General features: G+C 45.2%; 2 protein-coding genes across 11 annotated transcripts; both read left to right on the top strand.

Annotated features, from left to right (window-relative positions):
- Positions 1-738: 738 nt before the first annotated feature.
- On the top strand, positions 739-7,184 carry LOC120681503 (protein NRT1/ PTR FAMILY 4.4-like). Of its 4 annotated transcripts, XM_039963013.1 has the most exons (9): positions 759-2,811; positions 2,912-2,988; positions 3,393-3,522; positions 3,659-3,876; positions 5,289-5,729; positions 5,824-5,942; positions 6,052-6,143; positions 6,218-6,301; positions 6,435-7,152. In XM_039963013.1, exons 3-9 carry the CDS (start codon positions 3,435-3,437, stop codon positions 6,860-6,862), a joined length of 1,470 nt encoding a protein of 489 aa, XP_039818947.1. In that variant the 5' UTR covers positions 759-2,811; positions 2,912-2,988; positions 3,393-3,434; the 3' UTR covers positions 6,863-7,152. The 4 variants fall into 4 exon arrangements, with proteins under 4 accessions (XP_039818945.1, XP_039818948.1, XP_039818947.1 ...); XM_039963012.1 differs by having other exon boundaries at positions 760-2,811; positions 6,052-6,301; positions 6,386-7,152; XM_039963011.1 differs by having other exon boundaries at positions 739-2,811; positions 6,052-7,184.
- A 1,915-nt stretch (positions 7,185-9,099) lies between these two features.
- On the top strand, positions 9,100-15,722 carry LOC120681502 (protein NRT1/ PTR FAMILY 4.5-like). 7 transcript variants are annotated; one of them, XM_039963006.1, is made up of 9 exons: positions 9,100-9,533; positions 10,442-10,503; positions 11,131-11,263; positions 11,377-11,594; positions 12,405-12,649; positions 12,771-12,960; positions 13,059-13,183; positions 13,300-14,046; positions 14,895-15,722. In XM_039963006.1, exons 2-9 carry the CDS (start codon positions 10,501-10,503, stop codon positions 15,046-15,048), a joined length of 1,815 nt encoding a protein of 604 aa, XP_039818940.1. In that variant the 5' UTR covers positions 9,100-9,533; positions 10,442-10,500; the 3' UTR covers positions 15,049-15,722. The 7 variants fall into 7 exon arrangements, 6 of the variants coding, with proteins under 6 accessions (XP_039818940.1, XP_039818939.1, XP_039818942.1 ...); XM_039963005.1 differs by having other exon boundaries at positions 9,100-10,503; XM_039963008.1 differs by having other exon boundaries at positions 9,100-10,503; positions 10,932-11,263.
- Positions 15,723-17,311: the final 1,589 nt, after the last annotated feature.

The following is a 17,311-nucleotide window of genomic DNA, read 5'->3' as shown; positions in this document are numbered from 1 at the left end:
ACCATTGGAATTCCGGCAATCCAAAACCCTAACATCCCCACCTCCCACATCTGGCAGCCACTCCAACCCTTCGTCCCTCCCCCTCCCCTACCTCGGCGACGCGGCGAGCGGCGGCGGTGGGACGCTGACGGCTCTTCTGCGACCTGTCGACTCCCACCCGTGCGTGTGACCCCTAAGTATTTGCGAAAACCTGGAGCTTATATGCAAATATCCAGATCGTAATTAGTAATTGTAATTTCAATTGAGAGCTGTATGGAAAATATCATTGTGTATTTGTAATTTTGGATCATAATTATTAATCGTGATCTGATCTAGAGAATTGTATGAAAAACTAGAGGTGTATTTAAAAAATATTCAGATCATAATTAATAATTGTGATCGAAGGCTATACGAAAAATTCAAGGTATATTTATAAATATTCTGATCGTATATTTATAAATAATTACGATTCAAAATAGATTTTTTTTAAAAAAATTATGGAGGGTCGTAGCCGTAGGTAAAATATTAGGATCGTGATTATTGTGGCGACCCCAACAACGAAATGAGGGTTTTTTTATGAACCTAATTATACAATGATTAGACAACATCGTGCTACAGTAAACAATATCTAATGATAGATTAATTAGGTTTAATAGATTCGCCTGGCGAATTTCCGTCCATCGAATTTCTGTCCATCTGTATAATTAGTTTTATAATCATACTATATTTAATATTCTAATTAGTATGTACACGTTGCCAAAAAAAAAAATTGGAACTGAACGGAGCTGAGGCCGGCTGCATCGCAACCGGCGCGGCGTGGTCGCGGCGGCCGCCGCGGTGCATTGAAATCATCCCTCCGGCAAATCCATGAGTTCAGAGGTATCTTACGGATCCCCAAAGGCTGCCTCCGCTTACGGTCCAAGCTGCCCTGTAAATGCTGAGGCAGGTGGCTGCGGCGGCGCGTCGAGAGCGCGCGTTGCGCAGACACAGGAGGGCGCATAGAAGGCATCTACTCCTACCAGCTACAGGGGGCGTCTACAGCTCGCCGAACAGCGACGCGGCGCTCGCAGATTCCGGTGGCGTGGCGTCACCATTACAAAGCAGGTCACAGGGTCACATCTCATTCTGAAACTGAGCACAACATTCCCTGACCCTTTCTTTCCAGTTTCTTTCTTTTACTGTTCGTCTTGAGCAACAAGAACTGCAGTAATTCTGGATGCCATACGCGGATTCGCATCCACCTCCGCGCTGCTACCCTTCCGGGCACGAGCGCCGCTCTATTCAGCAGTACCAAAAGAGCGGCCGTGATGGCCGCGCAAGCCAAGAGCCAGGCATGCAATCGGCTTCAGGTTCCTCCGTCAGGAATGGTGGTGGCCGACCGCCACCACTGGAGATGCTGCTCCAGAGGCCCAGTCATTGCTTCCTCCCCAGTCACCCTTTTGCCTGCCTGCACATTGTCCAAAATGTGAATGTGCTTCTCAATCTGTAGATCAAATTTCATTTGATTTATTCCTCCAGTGTGGATGTAATCACTGCAGAGGATAATACATGCAAACCTAGAACCTGAAACTGTTGATGGACTATTTTGGACTTACGTCATGGAGCGATGACGAATTAAGGCAATTGCACCAACTACCGGGAAGGTTGGCAATTCCAAGACTTTTCTACTCAGGTATTAGTAATGGTGATGCTTGTACTAAAACTCTATTTTCTGATTGCTCAAGGTGTCCCTTTCTGACACAATTTGTATTTGTTCTTTTCCGCGATTAATTATTTGCTAGGCTTTGTCTTTTAGAACAATAAGTTATGGGACACGATTTGTCTTTTCTATTGTATACATTTGCTATCTTGCTTTCGGACATCAGCTTTTAATGTACAAATATTTGTTGCTCAGAATGATCAGTAATTTGATAGTTCAATTCCAAAACATCAATTCAGTATTTTTTGGCATGCGGAAAGCAAGATCTGCTATACTGTAATACTTGCAGATTCTCTCATAGTTTTGCCCCTTGATGTTAAGGAATGCTTGCTTTAGTGTGATTGCTTGTCGTAGTGCCCAAATTGCAGCCAGCAGGAAGTAGGTGAGTGACTGACTTTGTGATGGTAGTTGTTATCTTGGGGGGCCTGCAATAGCAATTGTATAAAATAGGGCAGAAGTGCAGAATCTTTGATTGATCATGTTGTTCTATCAGTCTATCACCCTTTTGATTTTGAATGTCCATCTGCTTATCTATAGTTTTATATCCCTCTTGTTTGTGATCGATGCAAGGCTAACAGTAATCAAGAGAGAGAAGACAAACTTAGTACCATTTCAGATAGAGGCTTTGTAGGCTGGAGAGGAGACCCATCTAAGAAGATATGTTATTGGAGTCAGAGCATTATGCCTCATATGCTCCAAGTCTCAGTATGCTGAGCTCCTTTTGTTTATATCTACCTTTCCCAAATATGTGTATAGTCATGAAAAAGTATCCATCGCCTTACCAGAAAGCTATACTGGAACTGAGTCCATGGCATCACCATGAACTAAGGTAACTCTAAGCAGGGGCGGATCCAGCACCGGGTCTAGGGGGGCTCCAGCCTCCCTAGACCCGAAAAAACAATGGAGCCCCCCCTTGAGCCCCCCTCCATTTTTAAGAAGAAAGAAGGAGGAAGAAGGGGAGGAAGAAGAAAGGGAAGGGGAGGAAGGAGAAATCAGCCCCTCCTTTAATCGTTCCTGGATCCGCCACTTGCTCTAAGTCTGTAACAAGGAACTCATTTATGCTGGCTTAGTGTTGGGAGAAGAGTTTATGCAGTTTATTTGTTCTGGCTTTATTTCAGGGCTTCTCTGCTCAGGTATGGTGATGCTTGTATGTTGACTTCGTTTCCTTATTACTGGTATTTCTTTCTAGCAAATCTGGTAATTGTGTTAGTCCATAACTATTTATTTGTTTAGGTTTCCATTTCTTCTAAACAATGTGATATGGGGCTCTTCTGATTCCAATATACCTACATATCCTGCCTCTTTCAGACGTAAGCATCTCCTGTTCTTAAGTTAAATTGCTCTGCTATGCAGAACAACTTCGCTTTCAATGCTCAATTAATTGATTATTGACATTCAAACTACAAATATCACACTGAGAATGAAGGCATGTTGATAGCAATGCTTGCTTTTCTCTCTCTCTTTCTTTACTTACAAACATCTCCCATTTTACATGCCCTGTTTTTTTTTTTATTAGTTATGCCTGTTGTAGTGCCTAAATTACAGTCAGTAGAAAGTAGGAGCACTGGAAGTCAACATAGTGTTGGTAGTAGGTACCATACGGGCTTGAGTAGCAATGGCATAAAATAAGCTGAATCTTTGGTAGATCAACCACTCACTTTGAGTTTTAATATCCAGACCATCTGTTTACTTATATACCCCTCTTGTTTGCTAGGGATGCATTGGGCAGACAGTAATCAAGAGGGACAAGAGTACCATGGCGATTGGAGGTTTTGTGGACTGGAGAGGAAACCCCATCAAGAGAGAGGTGCACGGAGGGGTCAGGGCAGCATGGTATATGTACTGTAAGTCTCTACACACTAAGTTAAATGTATGATATATCTTCCTGAATTACATTTTTAGTCATTTGCAGACATGTGTCCTGGATGTAATGTATTCTTATTTTCAAACTTCCTCTCCTTTAAATTTTTCCCCTTACAGTCCTGACAGTTGTAACAAACATGGTGAATGTCCCAATTTTGCTGAATTTGGTCACCTATCTCCGAGGAACAATGCATATGGGAGTATCGAGCTCAGCGACCACAATCACTAATTTTGTTGGTGCCACATCTGGATTTTCTTTGATAGGAGCTTTCCTCTCAGACTCTTACATCTCTCGTTCTAAAACTATACTTCTATTTGGTCCATTGGAGTTTCTGGTAATTTTTCTCTTGGTCTTTTGAACCAGCTACAGCCTACAAAGATATTTTGCATTTTCTGTTATTTTACTAGATGTTACAAAGATATTTTGCATTTTCTGTTGCTTTACTAAATGCAAACCTATCAACAGTAGATAATACAGTGATTGTTTCAGTTAGAGAATCGAATAAAGAACTTCAGTATCTTAAGATTGATTTTGAAAAGGGCTACCCGATTTACTTCAAATTTTGGATGAAGGTTTCTACTTTTATTTTTACTTCACAAAGGTATTCTTGATTCCTTTAACAGAAGCCACTCAATTTTACAGCTAGTTCAGACCAGCCAGGAAAACAACTGAACATTACATAGGCGTACATGCTACTGCTGCAACTACAACAAAATATGCCAGAAAAAAGTATATATAGTATCCAGCACCAACAGCAGACACAACCACTAATGACATGCTAATGAGATTCCAGAAATTGACACCCAGCGCCCTTTTTTCTATTCCGAAAATCATCAGCTAATCCTCCTTATAGTTAGACTGCTCTCTTCTTGTGTGGAACACCTCAATCGCCACTTGGCATAGAAAATGGCCGACACAATATTCAACTTTGCATGAGTTGCTCTTATTTTGACACAGTTATGCTTGTTAGGATCTGATCTGACCAATATTGTCGCAAACTATATCTGAAACTGAAGTTTTTGAAGTACTTTACAAACACTCAAATGTAGGCGGTTATTATAGACATGTAAATTTCAGGCCATCTGGCTAGGTGGGAATGGTAATTGATTTACCTTACTAAAACATTGATAGGCTTCAAATCTATTTGGGAAACAGGTTGAAACGTAAAACGCACTTGGAGCCTGCCTTGTTTTATTAAATTCACTTCTTGGTAAGTAAAGAATACTTGCTCTGGCATAGTCTTGACTGTAAAGTCCACTTAGTTCAGATAGAAGTTGTAAATACTTTCAACAACAACAAAAAGAACAAAGCCTTTTATTCCAAAAATGTTGGGTTAGGCTAGAGATGAAACACAACACGAGTCACAAATGAAAGAGTAAAAAAGCAAAAATAAGTATCAGAAATAGTAATAATAATAGTAAAGAGGACGGATGGCCTAGGTCATGGTTTAGTTCCGGCATATTAATTTCAGTGTGATCCTGTACAAAGCTTGCTCTCTAGGTATTTCCAAATATTTTAACTGGTCTATATTGTAAATTTTTGCTACACATATTCACTGTCAGCTTTGAAAAGCCATTCAAACAGTAGTACCTCATTCAATGAGGTTCAAGTTGTAAAGTTGGATTTGTTATTGATCAAACAGCACTGGTAACGGTTATTTTTTGAAAAGTTTGGTAACAGTTATTTTATGCACCCTTTCTTGAGAACTATGTATGTATTATTCAGATTAAACAATCACTTGTGCAGGGCTATGGATTGCTTGCACTGCAAGCCCATGTTCCATCACTCCATCCACCACCTTGCAACATTGAAGCTGAACTCAGTAACTGCAAAGAGGTCCGTGGTTGGGATGCTACACTATTTTATACAGCCTTGTATGTCAGTGCATTTGGTGAAGGTTGCATGCGTGCTTGCGTGCCATCCCTCGGAGCAGATCAGTTTGATCATGAAGACCCCTCTGAGTCCCGGCAACAGTCCAGCTTCTTTAACTGGTTCACCTTTGGGATCTCCTTTGGAGGTTTTCTAGGGCTAATTTTCATGGTGTGGCTCGAGAACTACAAGGGGTGGGACATAGGACTTGGCTTGTCGTCCATCCTAATTCTGCTTGGGTTGCTTGTGGTCGCGGCTGGCCTCCCTTTCTACCGCAACCAAGTACTTGAAGGAAGCCCTCTAACTCGAATCCTGCAGGTTGTGCACTTTCCTAGCTTGAAACAGAAAATCTAACCTCAATAATCAACAAGTGTGCTCTAAATGTTTATTATCAACAATCTTGCCTCTCCAGGTTCTTGTGGTTGCATTCAGAAACAGGAGGTTTGAACTGCATGAGGAGCTGGAAGAAGCACAGGAAAGCTGTGATGAGCGAGGCTCTACCAAAGTACTCCCCCAAACAAATAGCCTCAAGTAAGATTCAGAGAATCACATACAATTTTCGTTGTAGATTATTAGTTGTAGGGATCGTTGCCTTGTTTCTGGTGTTGCCTATTATAAAATATTCCATGCATCCTCCCAGATTCCTCGATAAAGCCTGCATTAACCATGGCAAAGAAGGAGCCTGGTCACTCTGCAGTATGACGAAGGTGGAAGAGACCAAGATTGTGCTCCGTATGCTTCCTCTGTTCGTCAGCTCCATGATTGGATATGTACCGCAATTTATCATCTTCACGTTCACCGTGCAGCAAGGTGGCATGACAAACACAAGGCTGGGCAAGATCCATGTTTCCCCCGCAACACTCTTCATCATTCCCATCACATTCCAAATGGTAATGCTCGCCATCTATGACCGGTTCATAGTGTCATTCTTGCGCAGGCGCACAGGCTATTCCAATGGCATCACTCATTTGCAGCGCATTGGGATAGGCTTTGCCTCCATGATACTTGCATCCATAATCGCAGCACTTGTTGAGAGAAAGAGAAAGGAAGCTGAAGTGCAGATGTCCCTGTTCTGGCTTGCGCCTCAGTTCTTCCTGCTGGGCGTGTCGGATGTCACGTCGTTTACTGGGCTCCTGGAGTTCTTCAACAGTGAGGCGCCTAGGGGCATGAAGTCCATCGCAACAGCATTATTCTGGTGTGAGATAGGTCTTGCATCGTTGCTGGCCACCTTCCTGGTGCAAGCGGTGAACAGAGCCACGAGGCATGGGCACAAGGGAGGGTGGCTCGAGGGAACGAGCTTGAACAACAGCCATCTTGACCTGTTCTACTGGGTTGTGGCTGTTGTTGGATTACTTGGATTCGTTAACTACATGTATTGGGCAAAGAAGTATGTCTACCATCAGGATCCACGCATCATCGTTGAGCCATCTGTTGATCAAGATTCACCTTAAACTGCTGCACTACAGAAAGATGAAGTGCCAGTCTGGTTACCTGTTCCACTTCTGAGCTGTAAAGCAGTGTCTCAATCCTGTACCATATCACATATTGATGCAGTGATGTCTGATTGTATTTATATTTTTTAGTTGGATTTCATCCTCGATTATGACGTTGTTGTTTAAAAAGGCAATCGCCTCTGTTTGTAATAGATAAATGTAACTGGGTGTTTCTCCATGGCAAAGTTTCCAATAGATAAATGAAAAAATATGCCAGATCTGTATAGCCCTGTCAGCTTGGCTATGTATGTATCGTCACTGGCAATGGTTCACCATGAAATGAATTGTCTATGAACATCATGGTTCATATCATCAGGCACTGCCGCACTGGTGTGTCGTGCGTCCATATTCTTGGCTGGTGGTCAGGTTGTTACTGCTATGCATTTTTTAGATTCTTATCCTTCAGTGGCCTAATTTTAGGTTCTTATTTTTCTTGTTTCCTTTTTTTCGTAAGTAAGGGCAGAAGCTATGGCATTCATTGGAAGAAGAAGAGAATTACAACACCGACCTGCAGAGAATGGTGTTTCAGTTTCATGTAGTGTCTCTGCAAGAAGAAGGAATTACAACACCATTGGCATTCATTAGAAGAAGAAGAGAATTACAACACCGAACTCGAATTTTAGGTTCATCATGAGCGAGACGAGATCAAATAACAGAGCCGACAGCCGATCGCACCAGCAGCTGGACTTGTAATAAGCGTAAGGCTCCTTTCAGCTGAAGAAGAGCGTGACAAAGGGTCGAGACTCGAGACGGGTGACAGAGGATGATGGTTGGAATTCAAGGACCAAACTGCCCAAACTCCCAACAGAACACACCCTGGTCGCTTCTTGTTGCTGCCACCCTCCTAGCTGCCGAAGCTGGTGGCGTTGATCGACTACACTTTCTAGGCCAGGAGATCTGCCGGAAGCAACAGCACATCAATAAGGACATCGGATTAGACGGCGAGAATGCAGAAAATCGAGCGGCCAAACAGTGTTCAGCAGATTGATACTAAAGATCACGGAATTTTTACGATCTTTTTATACTTTGTCGATGGATACCATACCAGATAGGAGTACACTGTATAAATTCTGTAGTGTAACTGAGAAATATCTTCGATCTCCATCGATGAACAGCAGTTTGGCAGCCTGGTGGTCGTCTGTCCATCATCGCAAAGATGTTGATGTTCTGTTCAGATGCAGCAATCGTTATCTTGCAGTGCATAAATGTGCCCTCCCATCAACATCAAGTGATCACTTCTTCAAACCCTTTTACTACTAATCAACAGTTGCAGAGAACGAAAAGGACATCAAGTGAAGACTCTTCCCCCAATGGGCCCGCGGCGCTAGGAGCAACAAAGATAAGCTTCGTGATTGGGCAAGTGGCCGGAGGCGAGACAGAGCCATCGCATTCGAGGTTCCAGGTTGTTGCCCGTGCAGTGCAGCCGCCGCCCCGGAAGGAGTCGCCGAAGCCTCCGACGTCGGTCTCGCAGACGGCCAGCCAGGCCAGCTACGACTACGACGCCGGTGGTGGGACGAAGATGGAAGCACGAAACAGCCGTACGAGTGTAGAGTGAGCGAGCTTGTCGTTGTCATGATGGGTCAACGGCGGCTGCGGAGGACGGAGGTGGACGAAGACAGTGGCGGTGGAGCAGGCACTCCGCGTGGATTCTTGTCGAGCGCCCCCTTCGCCGCCGTTGCCATCGAGTAATACCAAGGTATAAAGTCGCGGGCTAAGACGTTTAGCGAAAGTCCTTCCAAAAAACTAAGAAAGCTATAGCAAAAGTTATAGCGGAGTTATCCATTTAGCGGTTTGCAAAAAAATATGCATAATGTGGCCAATAACATCAGTAATGCAACCAATTTCAACAATTTTTTCATAGTCATACGTCCATAATACATATAAAATTAGAAGCATCATTGGTCTAACATTCTAAAATAGACTCGACACGTCTCTTGACTGCCTAACTGTTCCTGTGATGCTTTATCTATGGTCCACTCTAGTTATATTGATTCTTTATTTCTTTTGGCTATATCTTTAGCGGAGTAGCGGACATTTATTATCACTAAATCCTATAAAAAAACCCCTATAGCGGACAAATATTATATAGCGTAACGGGAGATCTCTTAAAAAACTAATAGCGGACAATAGCGAGCTATTAGCGGACTATTTTGTACGTTGAGTACTACCGGTCGGAACTTTTGAGCGAGACCCAAAACTAGGGAAAACTAGGCCGATATTTTATAAAAATCACCCTAGGTATTCGTAATTTCTTAGGGGTCAACTGTAAATTCTGGATCGCGATTAGGGGACGACGCGCACCCCCGCCGCATAGCCGCCGACGAACCCCACGCGGCCACGCCCGTTTCCACGGCGCCACCATACATCCTGCGCGCTGTGCAGCCACCTTCGCCGCGGCGCAGGTGCGCCTCTACCTCCCGCTTCAACTCCTTTGTGGCATATGCGTGGCGAGCCATACCGGATGGATTCCGGCGAGGGCCGTGCTCGCCCACATCCGGTTTGCCGGCATCCTCCTCGTCTCAAACGGCGGGTAGCCGGTCGCCACTTCTGGAGATGCTGCTCCCGGACACACCCAGCTTTCACCCCTGCCTGCCTGCGGAGAGAATGGGTGTATCAAGTTTGCAGACAGGTCATTGTGTACTGTATTTCTCAATCAGTAGATCAATTTCATCTGGGTTCTCCCCCCAGTGTCTGCAATGAGTTCGAATAGTAATGAAATGCAAACCTAGCATAAATTCAGCAATTTGGATATTGCATAAAGTGAGAATTTGGATAAGAGGCGGCTTCGTTATACTTTTTTTTGTGTGAACTGTATCTATTACTCTATTAGGTACCCATACCGTAAATACCTGATGTCAATGTCCCTGGAAACCTCCAAGTTGCTGTACTCGGTAGTGTAGAATAACATTGGAAATTCATGATTTATGGCCTGCACTGCTACCCAATTACCCAAGTGAAGGTGGAAGCTAGTGTTATCCGGAATTTTGGATGATTATCCTTAGCATGTCAGTGCACACAAAATCAGATAGCACATGGGCAGTTTAGTCAACAGTGGCTGCATGTTTTAACTATGTCTTCTAACTTCTGCGGGTATTCAAATATCTCTAAGGTGGTGATGGTGACAGCAGCAGTTGTGACGAAACCTGCTTTGGTTTCTGCTTACAATTTCTATCCGTTCTTTTTTTTTTACTTATGCTGGCAAGTCTAATACCTGTAAGAACAGCTTCCTTCTTACTGCTTACATTTCCTAGAAATTGGTGACCCTGAGGTCTCTTAGAAATTGTAAAGGTGATTTCATTTCATACATAAGTGATAGAAAACAGAATAGGATCTTCCTATTGTAATCCTTTCTGATTGCCTTCATTACCCCCTGCATCACTCTTCGATATATTCCTGTAATGAATGCTGGTGTGCATTGGGACCAGATATCAGCAGAATACCATAGCCTTACAAGAAATCAATATGTGAAGGGACACCACATGGTGATTATGATGTAAGGTAGCCATACCAAGGATGTAATTCATTTTTGTCTTGCAGAATTGATTCAGAAGATGGCTAACAAATTATCTTGATTTCAAGACTTCTCTGGTCATCTTATGGTGATGGTTGCATTCAACTTCATTTTCTTTTTGCTGATGTTTCATAATTAGTGTCACCATCTGATAATTGTGGTGATCCATGAACCATGATTAGTTATTTGCTAGGTTTTTATCTTCTAAAATAATATGTTCTGAGGAACCAATAGGTGATTTATTTGGTTATTTCATCATATACATAGACTGCACTTTCATAAGCTGCTCTATTTCCAGAGGAAGTCAACTTTTCAGATGACTGTTACTAAAAGCAATTAATGAATTAGCACTTTCACAGTCAACTGACAAAATATTGCACCCACAAGGCCACAAATGATGGCGTGCTAAATACAATTCCTACTGTATATTATTAATATTACTTGCGAGCTCTCTAGTGGTACATGCCCAATTTTTTTCCACTTTAATGTGAACGTGTTGTAGTGTCCAAATTTCAGTCAGCAGCAGTTACGAACATTAGAAGTCAACTTCAGTATGTTGGTGTTTAGACTATCAGGGGTTGCGATAGGAATGGAGCAGAACAGGCAAGGAAGAAAACAGAAAACACTTTGATTGCCCAAGTTGTTGCTATCACCTCTTGATTTGAATGCCCATCGGTTTATTTATACCCCTCTCATATTTGGGGGGACTCAGCAGGCAGCCAGTAATCAAGAGGGAGAAGGCAAAATCTTGAAAAGTACCATGTCAATTATAGGCTTTGTGGACTGGAGAGGAAACCCAATCAGTAGAGGGGTGCATGGAGGAGTCAGAGCAGCATGGTTTATATACTGTAAGGTAACTATCTATATGCTATTCCTTGTTGCATCTACCTTCCCTGACATGTTTCCTGGATGAAAGTTTCTAATTTTCAAGCTTTTCCTCCACTTTTTTTCCTCCTTGCAGTTCTGACAGTTGCGGCAAACATCGTAAATGTCCCAAATATGCTGAATATGGTCACCTATCTCCATGGAACAATGCATATGGGAGTTTCGAGCTCTGCAACTACGGTCACTAATGTCCTTGGTGCCACATCTGGGTTTGCTTTGATAGGGGCTTTCCTCTCTGATTCTTACATCACTCGTTCAAGAACTATACTTTTCTTTGGTCCATTGGAGTTTCTGGTATTCACTCGTCTACAGCCTACAGGAAATTTTCATGTTCTTTTGCTATCGCTAAATGCGAACTAACGATAGTAGAGAATTTAGTGTGACATTTCATATTTTTTTGTCAATTTAGATGAGTGAATGAAAAAAAAAACATGCTAGATTACTACCAAAGTTGACTAGCAACATGAATTCAATTTTTTCATTAAGTTGCTTTTATATAGTATAATTATGATTCTTAGGATCTGGTCTGGTTGATGTTAAGGTAAACTGTTGAAAGTTTGCACAAGTGCTGCTGAAGCACCTTGCCAGAGCTCACTTCTTGTTGGGTATACCGTATACATGTAAAGTGATTCCAGGGGTCTGGTTATTAGGTAGGAACAGCCTTGAAGTTCACATAACATCCACAGTGATTTGCTTAAAATGTATTAAATTAACATAGCATATGTAAAACTTTGACTTACTATGTCTCGTTTTGTTAAATTTCAATTCATGAACTATGCCTACTCTATGGTAATCTTGCTGTAAAGTCCACTTAATTCTGTATCAAAAGAAATTGATCTGTATTCAGGTGTAAAGGAAAGGTTGGCATATCCTTTTTTTACCCTTAGCTAAGTAAAAGCAGCAGTAACAATTTAACATCATCCTGCTATTTTACTTAAAACTGATACTACACAGGGATCTTCTGAAAGCCATTAAAAGAGTAGCCCTGAATTTAGGGAAACTTTAGTCATAATTTTTTAACAGTCCATAATCAAATGTGCGCACGCACCATTTCTTACCTTTATCCACTGTATTTGTTATTGTGATGAACATGCACTTCTGCAGGGCTATGGACTGCTTGCGCTGCAAGCCTACCTTCCTTCACTCCGTCCACCAGCTTGCAATATTGAAGCAGAAGCAAGTATCTGCAAAGAAGTCCATGGCTGGAATGCCACCCAGCTGTATGCAGCCTTGTATATCAGCGCACTTGGTGATGGTTGTATGCGTGCTTGCATGCCATCCCTCGGAGCAGATCAGTTTGACCATGAAGATCCCTCTGAGTCACACCAGCAATCCAGCTTCTTTAATTGGTGTTGGTGTATATTGAGCCCATGTGTATAGAGGCCCATCTAGAGGCCCATGTATAGGTATTATATATACCCACCCATCTAGGGTTGGAGGAATACAAGCCACTATTCTCTCCATCAATTGGTACACCTTTGGGATCTCCTTTGGAGGTTTTATAGGGCTAATTCTCATCGTGTGGCTTCAAAACGATAAGGGGTGGGACATTGGATTCTGCGTGTGTTCCATCCTAATTCTGCTTGGGTTGCTTGTGTTTGCTCTTGGTCTCCCTTTCTACCGCAACCAAATACCTGAAGGAAGCCCTCTAACTCGAATACTTACAGGTTGTGCTCCTTCCTATTTTATTTAGACCGCAAATTTTCTCTCAATTATCGAGAAATGTGCTGTGAATATTGATTAGCTGTAATCTTGCCTCTCCAGGTTCTTGTGGTCGCATTCAGAAACAGGAGCGTTGAGCTTCCAGAGAAACTGGAAGAGGCGCAAGAAAGGAGTACCGAGACATACTTTATTGAAGTACTCCCTGAAACAAAGAGCTTGAAGTAAGATTCAGAGAAACACAAACCATTTTCTATGCAGCCTAGTAGTTATGAAGAGTGGAGAGCGTCACCTTGTTTCTCATATTGCCTAGTATAAATTATATCATGCATCTTGTCAGATTTCTGGACAAAGCCTGCATCAACCGTGGGAAAGATGGAGCCTGGTCACTTTGCAGTACTACGAAGGTGGAGGAGACTAAGATTGTGCTCCGTGTGCTTCCTCTGTTCATCAGCTCAATGATTGGATACGTATCAAACCCTATCCTCTTCACATTCACCGTGCAGCAAGGTGGCATCACAAACACAAGGCTGGGCAAGATTTGTGTTTCCCCCGCTACACTTTTCATCATCCCCACCATATTCCAGATGGTAATGCTTCCCATCTATGATCAGTTCCTTGTGCCGTTCTTGCGCAAGCGCACAGGATATGCCAGTGGCATCACTCATTTGCAGCGTGTCGGCATAGGCTTCGCCTCCATCATACTTGCGTCAGTCATCGCCGCAGTTGTTGAGAGGAAGAGAAAGGAAGCTGCAGTGCAGATATCCCTGTTTTTGCTCACGCCTCAGTTTTTCTTGCTGGGTGTGTCAGACGTGACATCGTTTCCTGGGCTTCTTGAGTTCTTCAACAGCGAGGCACCGCGAGGCATGAAGTCAATCGCAGCTGCCTTGCTCTGGTGTGTCCTAGGGCTCTCGTCATTGCTAGCCACTTTCCTGGTGCAAATAGTGAATAGGGCCACAAGGCATGGGAGCCGTGGAGGGTGGCTGGAGGCTACAAGCTTGAACAACAGCCGTCTTGATCTGTTCTATTGGGTTGTGGCTGTTGTCGGATTGCTTGCCTTCTTGAACTACCTGTACTGGGCCAAGAGGTATGTCTACCGGCACGATCCACGCGTTGTCACTAATCAACCATCAGTCGATCAGGATTCACTTTAAAACATCACAAGATGCGCACTCAGACCATCCTTCAGTTCAGCAAAGGCAGGATATTTATGCTCTGGTTTACCATGTCATGGATTAGTGTCTGTTTCTCTGTTCCCATATTCTGATATTATCCGTGATACTTACCAATAGTTACATGTGTGAAATCTTCATTATCAAAGGAGATCTTCATATAGTTTATATTGTGCAAGTGTATGTTTCTGTGTGACTGAAAGTTTCAGATACATAATCAAGTCAAATTACTATAAAATTTTTCAAATTGGTAAGAGCTGGCGTGCCAGCTTAATATATTGTGTAACGAAGCTACCCCTGTAGAAAATTAGGTTCACCACAAATGCATTTCTCAATGTCTACATCAATTTCATTGTACCCTTTTCTCCACTAAATGCAATGTTTGCAGATGCCTGTTACATGCAAAGCTTTGGGCCTGAACTGGGACTATTAGGACCTAGAACTGTACAAGTTCTGCAAATAGGAGGGTGATTAGATGCCTACTTTGGAATTCTTATACCCTTGGAAACATCCTGGTTTCTATAGGTTGGGAAATACTGTGGGAAGTGAGGATTTGTTGCCTGAAATGTAACTGAACGTAGCCAAGGCGGCAGTGGTATTCTTCAGATGATTGAAATTCCCATCACCCCTTGGCAACTCAATGACTCAAAAATCGAACTAAAATTGAATTGTTGGGTGGAAATGCTGATAGTACGTACCACTTGCAATATGGACATTTTATTCATAAGTGATTGCTTCTCTTTACCCCTTGCACTCCTTGCAGGAAGATCACAAACTATCTCATGGGTCCTGGCCCACCTTTAACATGTCCAATTCAGTGTGACCTGTTGGATGATATCTTTTCATGGTTGGATCTGTTAGTTATATCAGTAGTAGGTGTTAGGTACACCTGGCCATACTGCCTACCGTGTCCATAGCAAAGGGGATTGCACTTCTTGCTGTATTGGTAGCAAATGATATAGTCTACACAACCTCAAGCTTTCCTCTTAGTGGCCATCCCTCTCCCGTTACTGTCAGATATATTCCTTGAGTACTTTCTCATTGGAACAGAAGACAATAACCTTATGTTTGAAATGGACTCCATTCCGATTATGAATTAAGTTGCAGTACCAAGAAGATCCTTTGTACCCTCTGTATGCGTGTCCTTGCTGTGATTATGAATTAAGTTGGCAGTACCAAGAAGCTCCTTTGCACCCTCTGTATTTGTGTGCTGCAAAGTGATACTGTGGCAATAACTGATGTTGATTTCAAGACTTTTCTGCTCAGGTATGGTTTCAGATGCTTTGAAATTTATTTTCTATTGCCTTTATTGTGCCTTTCTAGCACATCTATGTGCAGGGCCATGACTAATTTTATTTGCTAGGTTTTGTCTTCTAAAATAACATGTTTTGTGACTGATTAGTGATTTTTTTATTGGAATAATTTATACGTAAGTTATAATTGTTGGTGTATATGTGAGCCCATGTATAGAGGCTCATATAGAGGCCCATGTATAAGATCTATATATCCCACCCTTCTAGGATTTGGAGGAATACAAGCCTATTCTCTCATATTCTCCCTATCTTACATGGTATCAGGCTAGCTCCATGGCCGCCGCCGCCACTCCTCCCTTACCTCTCCTCCTTCCCTCCCCTCTCTTCCCTTCCCGGCAGCAACTCCTCTGCTCTGCTCTGGGCGCCGATTCCTCCCGGCGGAACCCCTCCTCCTCCTCCCGGCCCTGCGCCCGCCCTGCCTGCCCCTACCGCCGCCTCTGCGGGCGCGGGGGGCGCGGGCGCAGGGGGCGCGCCGCACCTGGCGCGGTCGTGGCCCCAGGGGTGGCCGATTCCTCCCGTCGCCGCGGGTGCCCAGGGCGCCGCGGGGGGCTCCCCCTCCTCTGCCCCTGCCGCCGCCGCGTGGCGCGCGGACGGCCTGGCCGCCGCGGGCGTGGGCCTGGGCGCCGCAGGGGGCCCCTCCTCTGCCCCGCTCGTCTGGGCCGCCGCAGCCGGCGCTGCTCGCGCGGGCGAGCCGCCTGTCGAGGCTCCCTCTCCCCTGCAGCCGCCTGTCGGGGCGCCCCCCTCTCCCCTGCTCCGATCCGCGCAGGCGCCCCCGGCGACCTCAGCGCCCACGCCCCCGGCGACCTCTGTTCCAGGAGCGCACAGCGTGTGGGCCACGGCCTCTGCTCCGGGGGCGCAGCACGCGTGGGACCAGTCCTCTACTGCGCAGCCGCCTCCCACCGACGCCGTCCAGAATCCAGGCGCGGGGGGCGCACACGACGCCGCCGTCGTCACTGCTGCTGCTGGACGCGCGTGGCTGCCCCTGCACGCGCCCGCGCTCGCCGCGTGGGCGCACGCCGCGCAGGCCGTCGCGCCCGCCAGACCGGGGGTGGGGGAGGCCGAGGGCGTTGTCGGCGGAGGGGACGTGGTGGTGGTGCTCGGGGCACTCCGGGCGACTCCGGCTCCTGGCCCTGGAGGTACGCCCTGGCCATCCTTCAGCGCCCCATGGCCAGGGCGCATCCCGATGTGGCCGTTTCAGAGTCAGGGGGGCCCTCGTCCTCAGCCCCAGCCAGCGGCCATGCTCGCCGCTGCTGCCCCCTGTCCGCGCCTTTCTGGACCCCGCCCGCTCCACCCAGCCAGCAGCCGACCTGGTCTGGGGGGTGGGACCAGGCCGCACTGGCGCAGTCCTTTAGCGCCATGTGGCGGACGCCGCCGGTCAGCACCGAGTGGATCGCCGACTCGGGTGCCTCCTTTCACACCACCCCACATGTCGGTACCCTCTCTTCTGTCCTACCCCCACACCCCTCTTGTCCTTCTTACATCACGGTTGGTGATGGGTCTTGCCTTCCTGTCACCGCCGTGGGTTCTGCTCCTGGCTCCTTTCGTCTTCCCAATGTCCTTGTTGCTCCGTAGATGGTTCATAACCTTCTTTCCATTCGTCAGTTTACAGCAGACAATTCTTATTCCATCGAGTTTGATTCTTCTGGCCTCACTGTAAAGGATTCGGCCTCCCGGCGTCCGCTACTCCGGTGTGACAGTGCGGGGCCCCTTTACACCCTTCGTCTTCCTTCTTCCGCTGCACCACTCTCGCCTTCTTCTTCGCCCTGCCCGTCTTGGTCTGCCGCGACGCCGTCTTCCACCACCTGGCACCGCCATCTTGGTCACCCTGGCCACGACGTTCTGGCTCAGCTCAGTCGTAGTGCCCATG

The sequence above is a fragment of the Panicum virgatum genome, chromosome 7N (genome assembly GCF_016808335.1).
Source record: "Panicum virgatum strain AP13 chromosome 7N, P.virgatum_v5, whole genome shotgun sequence".
Classification (NCBI taxonomy): Eukaryota; Viridiplantae; Streptophyta; class Magnoliopsida; order Poales; family Poaceae; genus Panicum; species Panicum virgatum.
The sequence above is the reverse complement of the archived record's forward strand: the minus strand, read 5'-3'. Positions and strand labels throughout refer to the sequence as shown.

Bases quoted from the DNA above. Each gene is read 5' to 3' on its own strand.
- LOC120681503 (XM_039963011.1), top strand. From the start codon at position 3,435: ATGGCGATTGGAGGTTTTGTGGACTGGAGAGGAAACCCCATCAAGAGA. The intron at 3,877-5,288 runs GTAATTTTTCTC...TCACTTGTGCAG, and splicing joins TTGGTCCATTGGAGTTTCTG to GGCTATGGATTGCTTGCACT. The intron at 5,943-6,051 runs GTAAGATTCAGA...GCATCCTCCCAG, and splicing joins CCCCAAACAAATAGCCTCAA to ATTCCTCGATAAAGCCTGCA.
- LOC120681502 (XM_039963006.1), top strand. The intron at 12,650-12,770 runs GTGTTGGTGTAT...CTCCATCAATTG, and splicing joins CAATCCAGCTTCTTTAATTG to GTACACCTTTGGGATCTCCT. The intron at 13,184-13,299 runs GTAAGATTCAGA...GCATCTTGTCAG, and splicing joins CCTGAAACAAAGAGCTTGAA to ATTTCTGGACAAAGCCTGCA.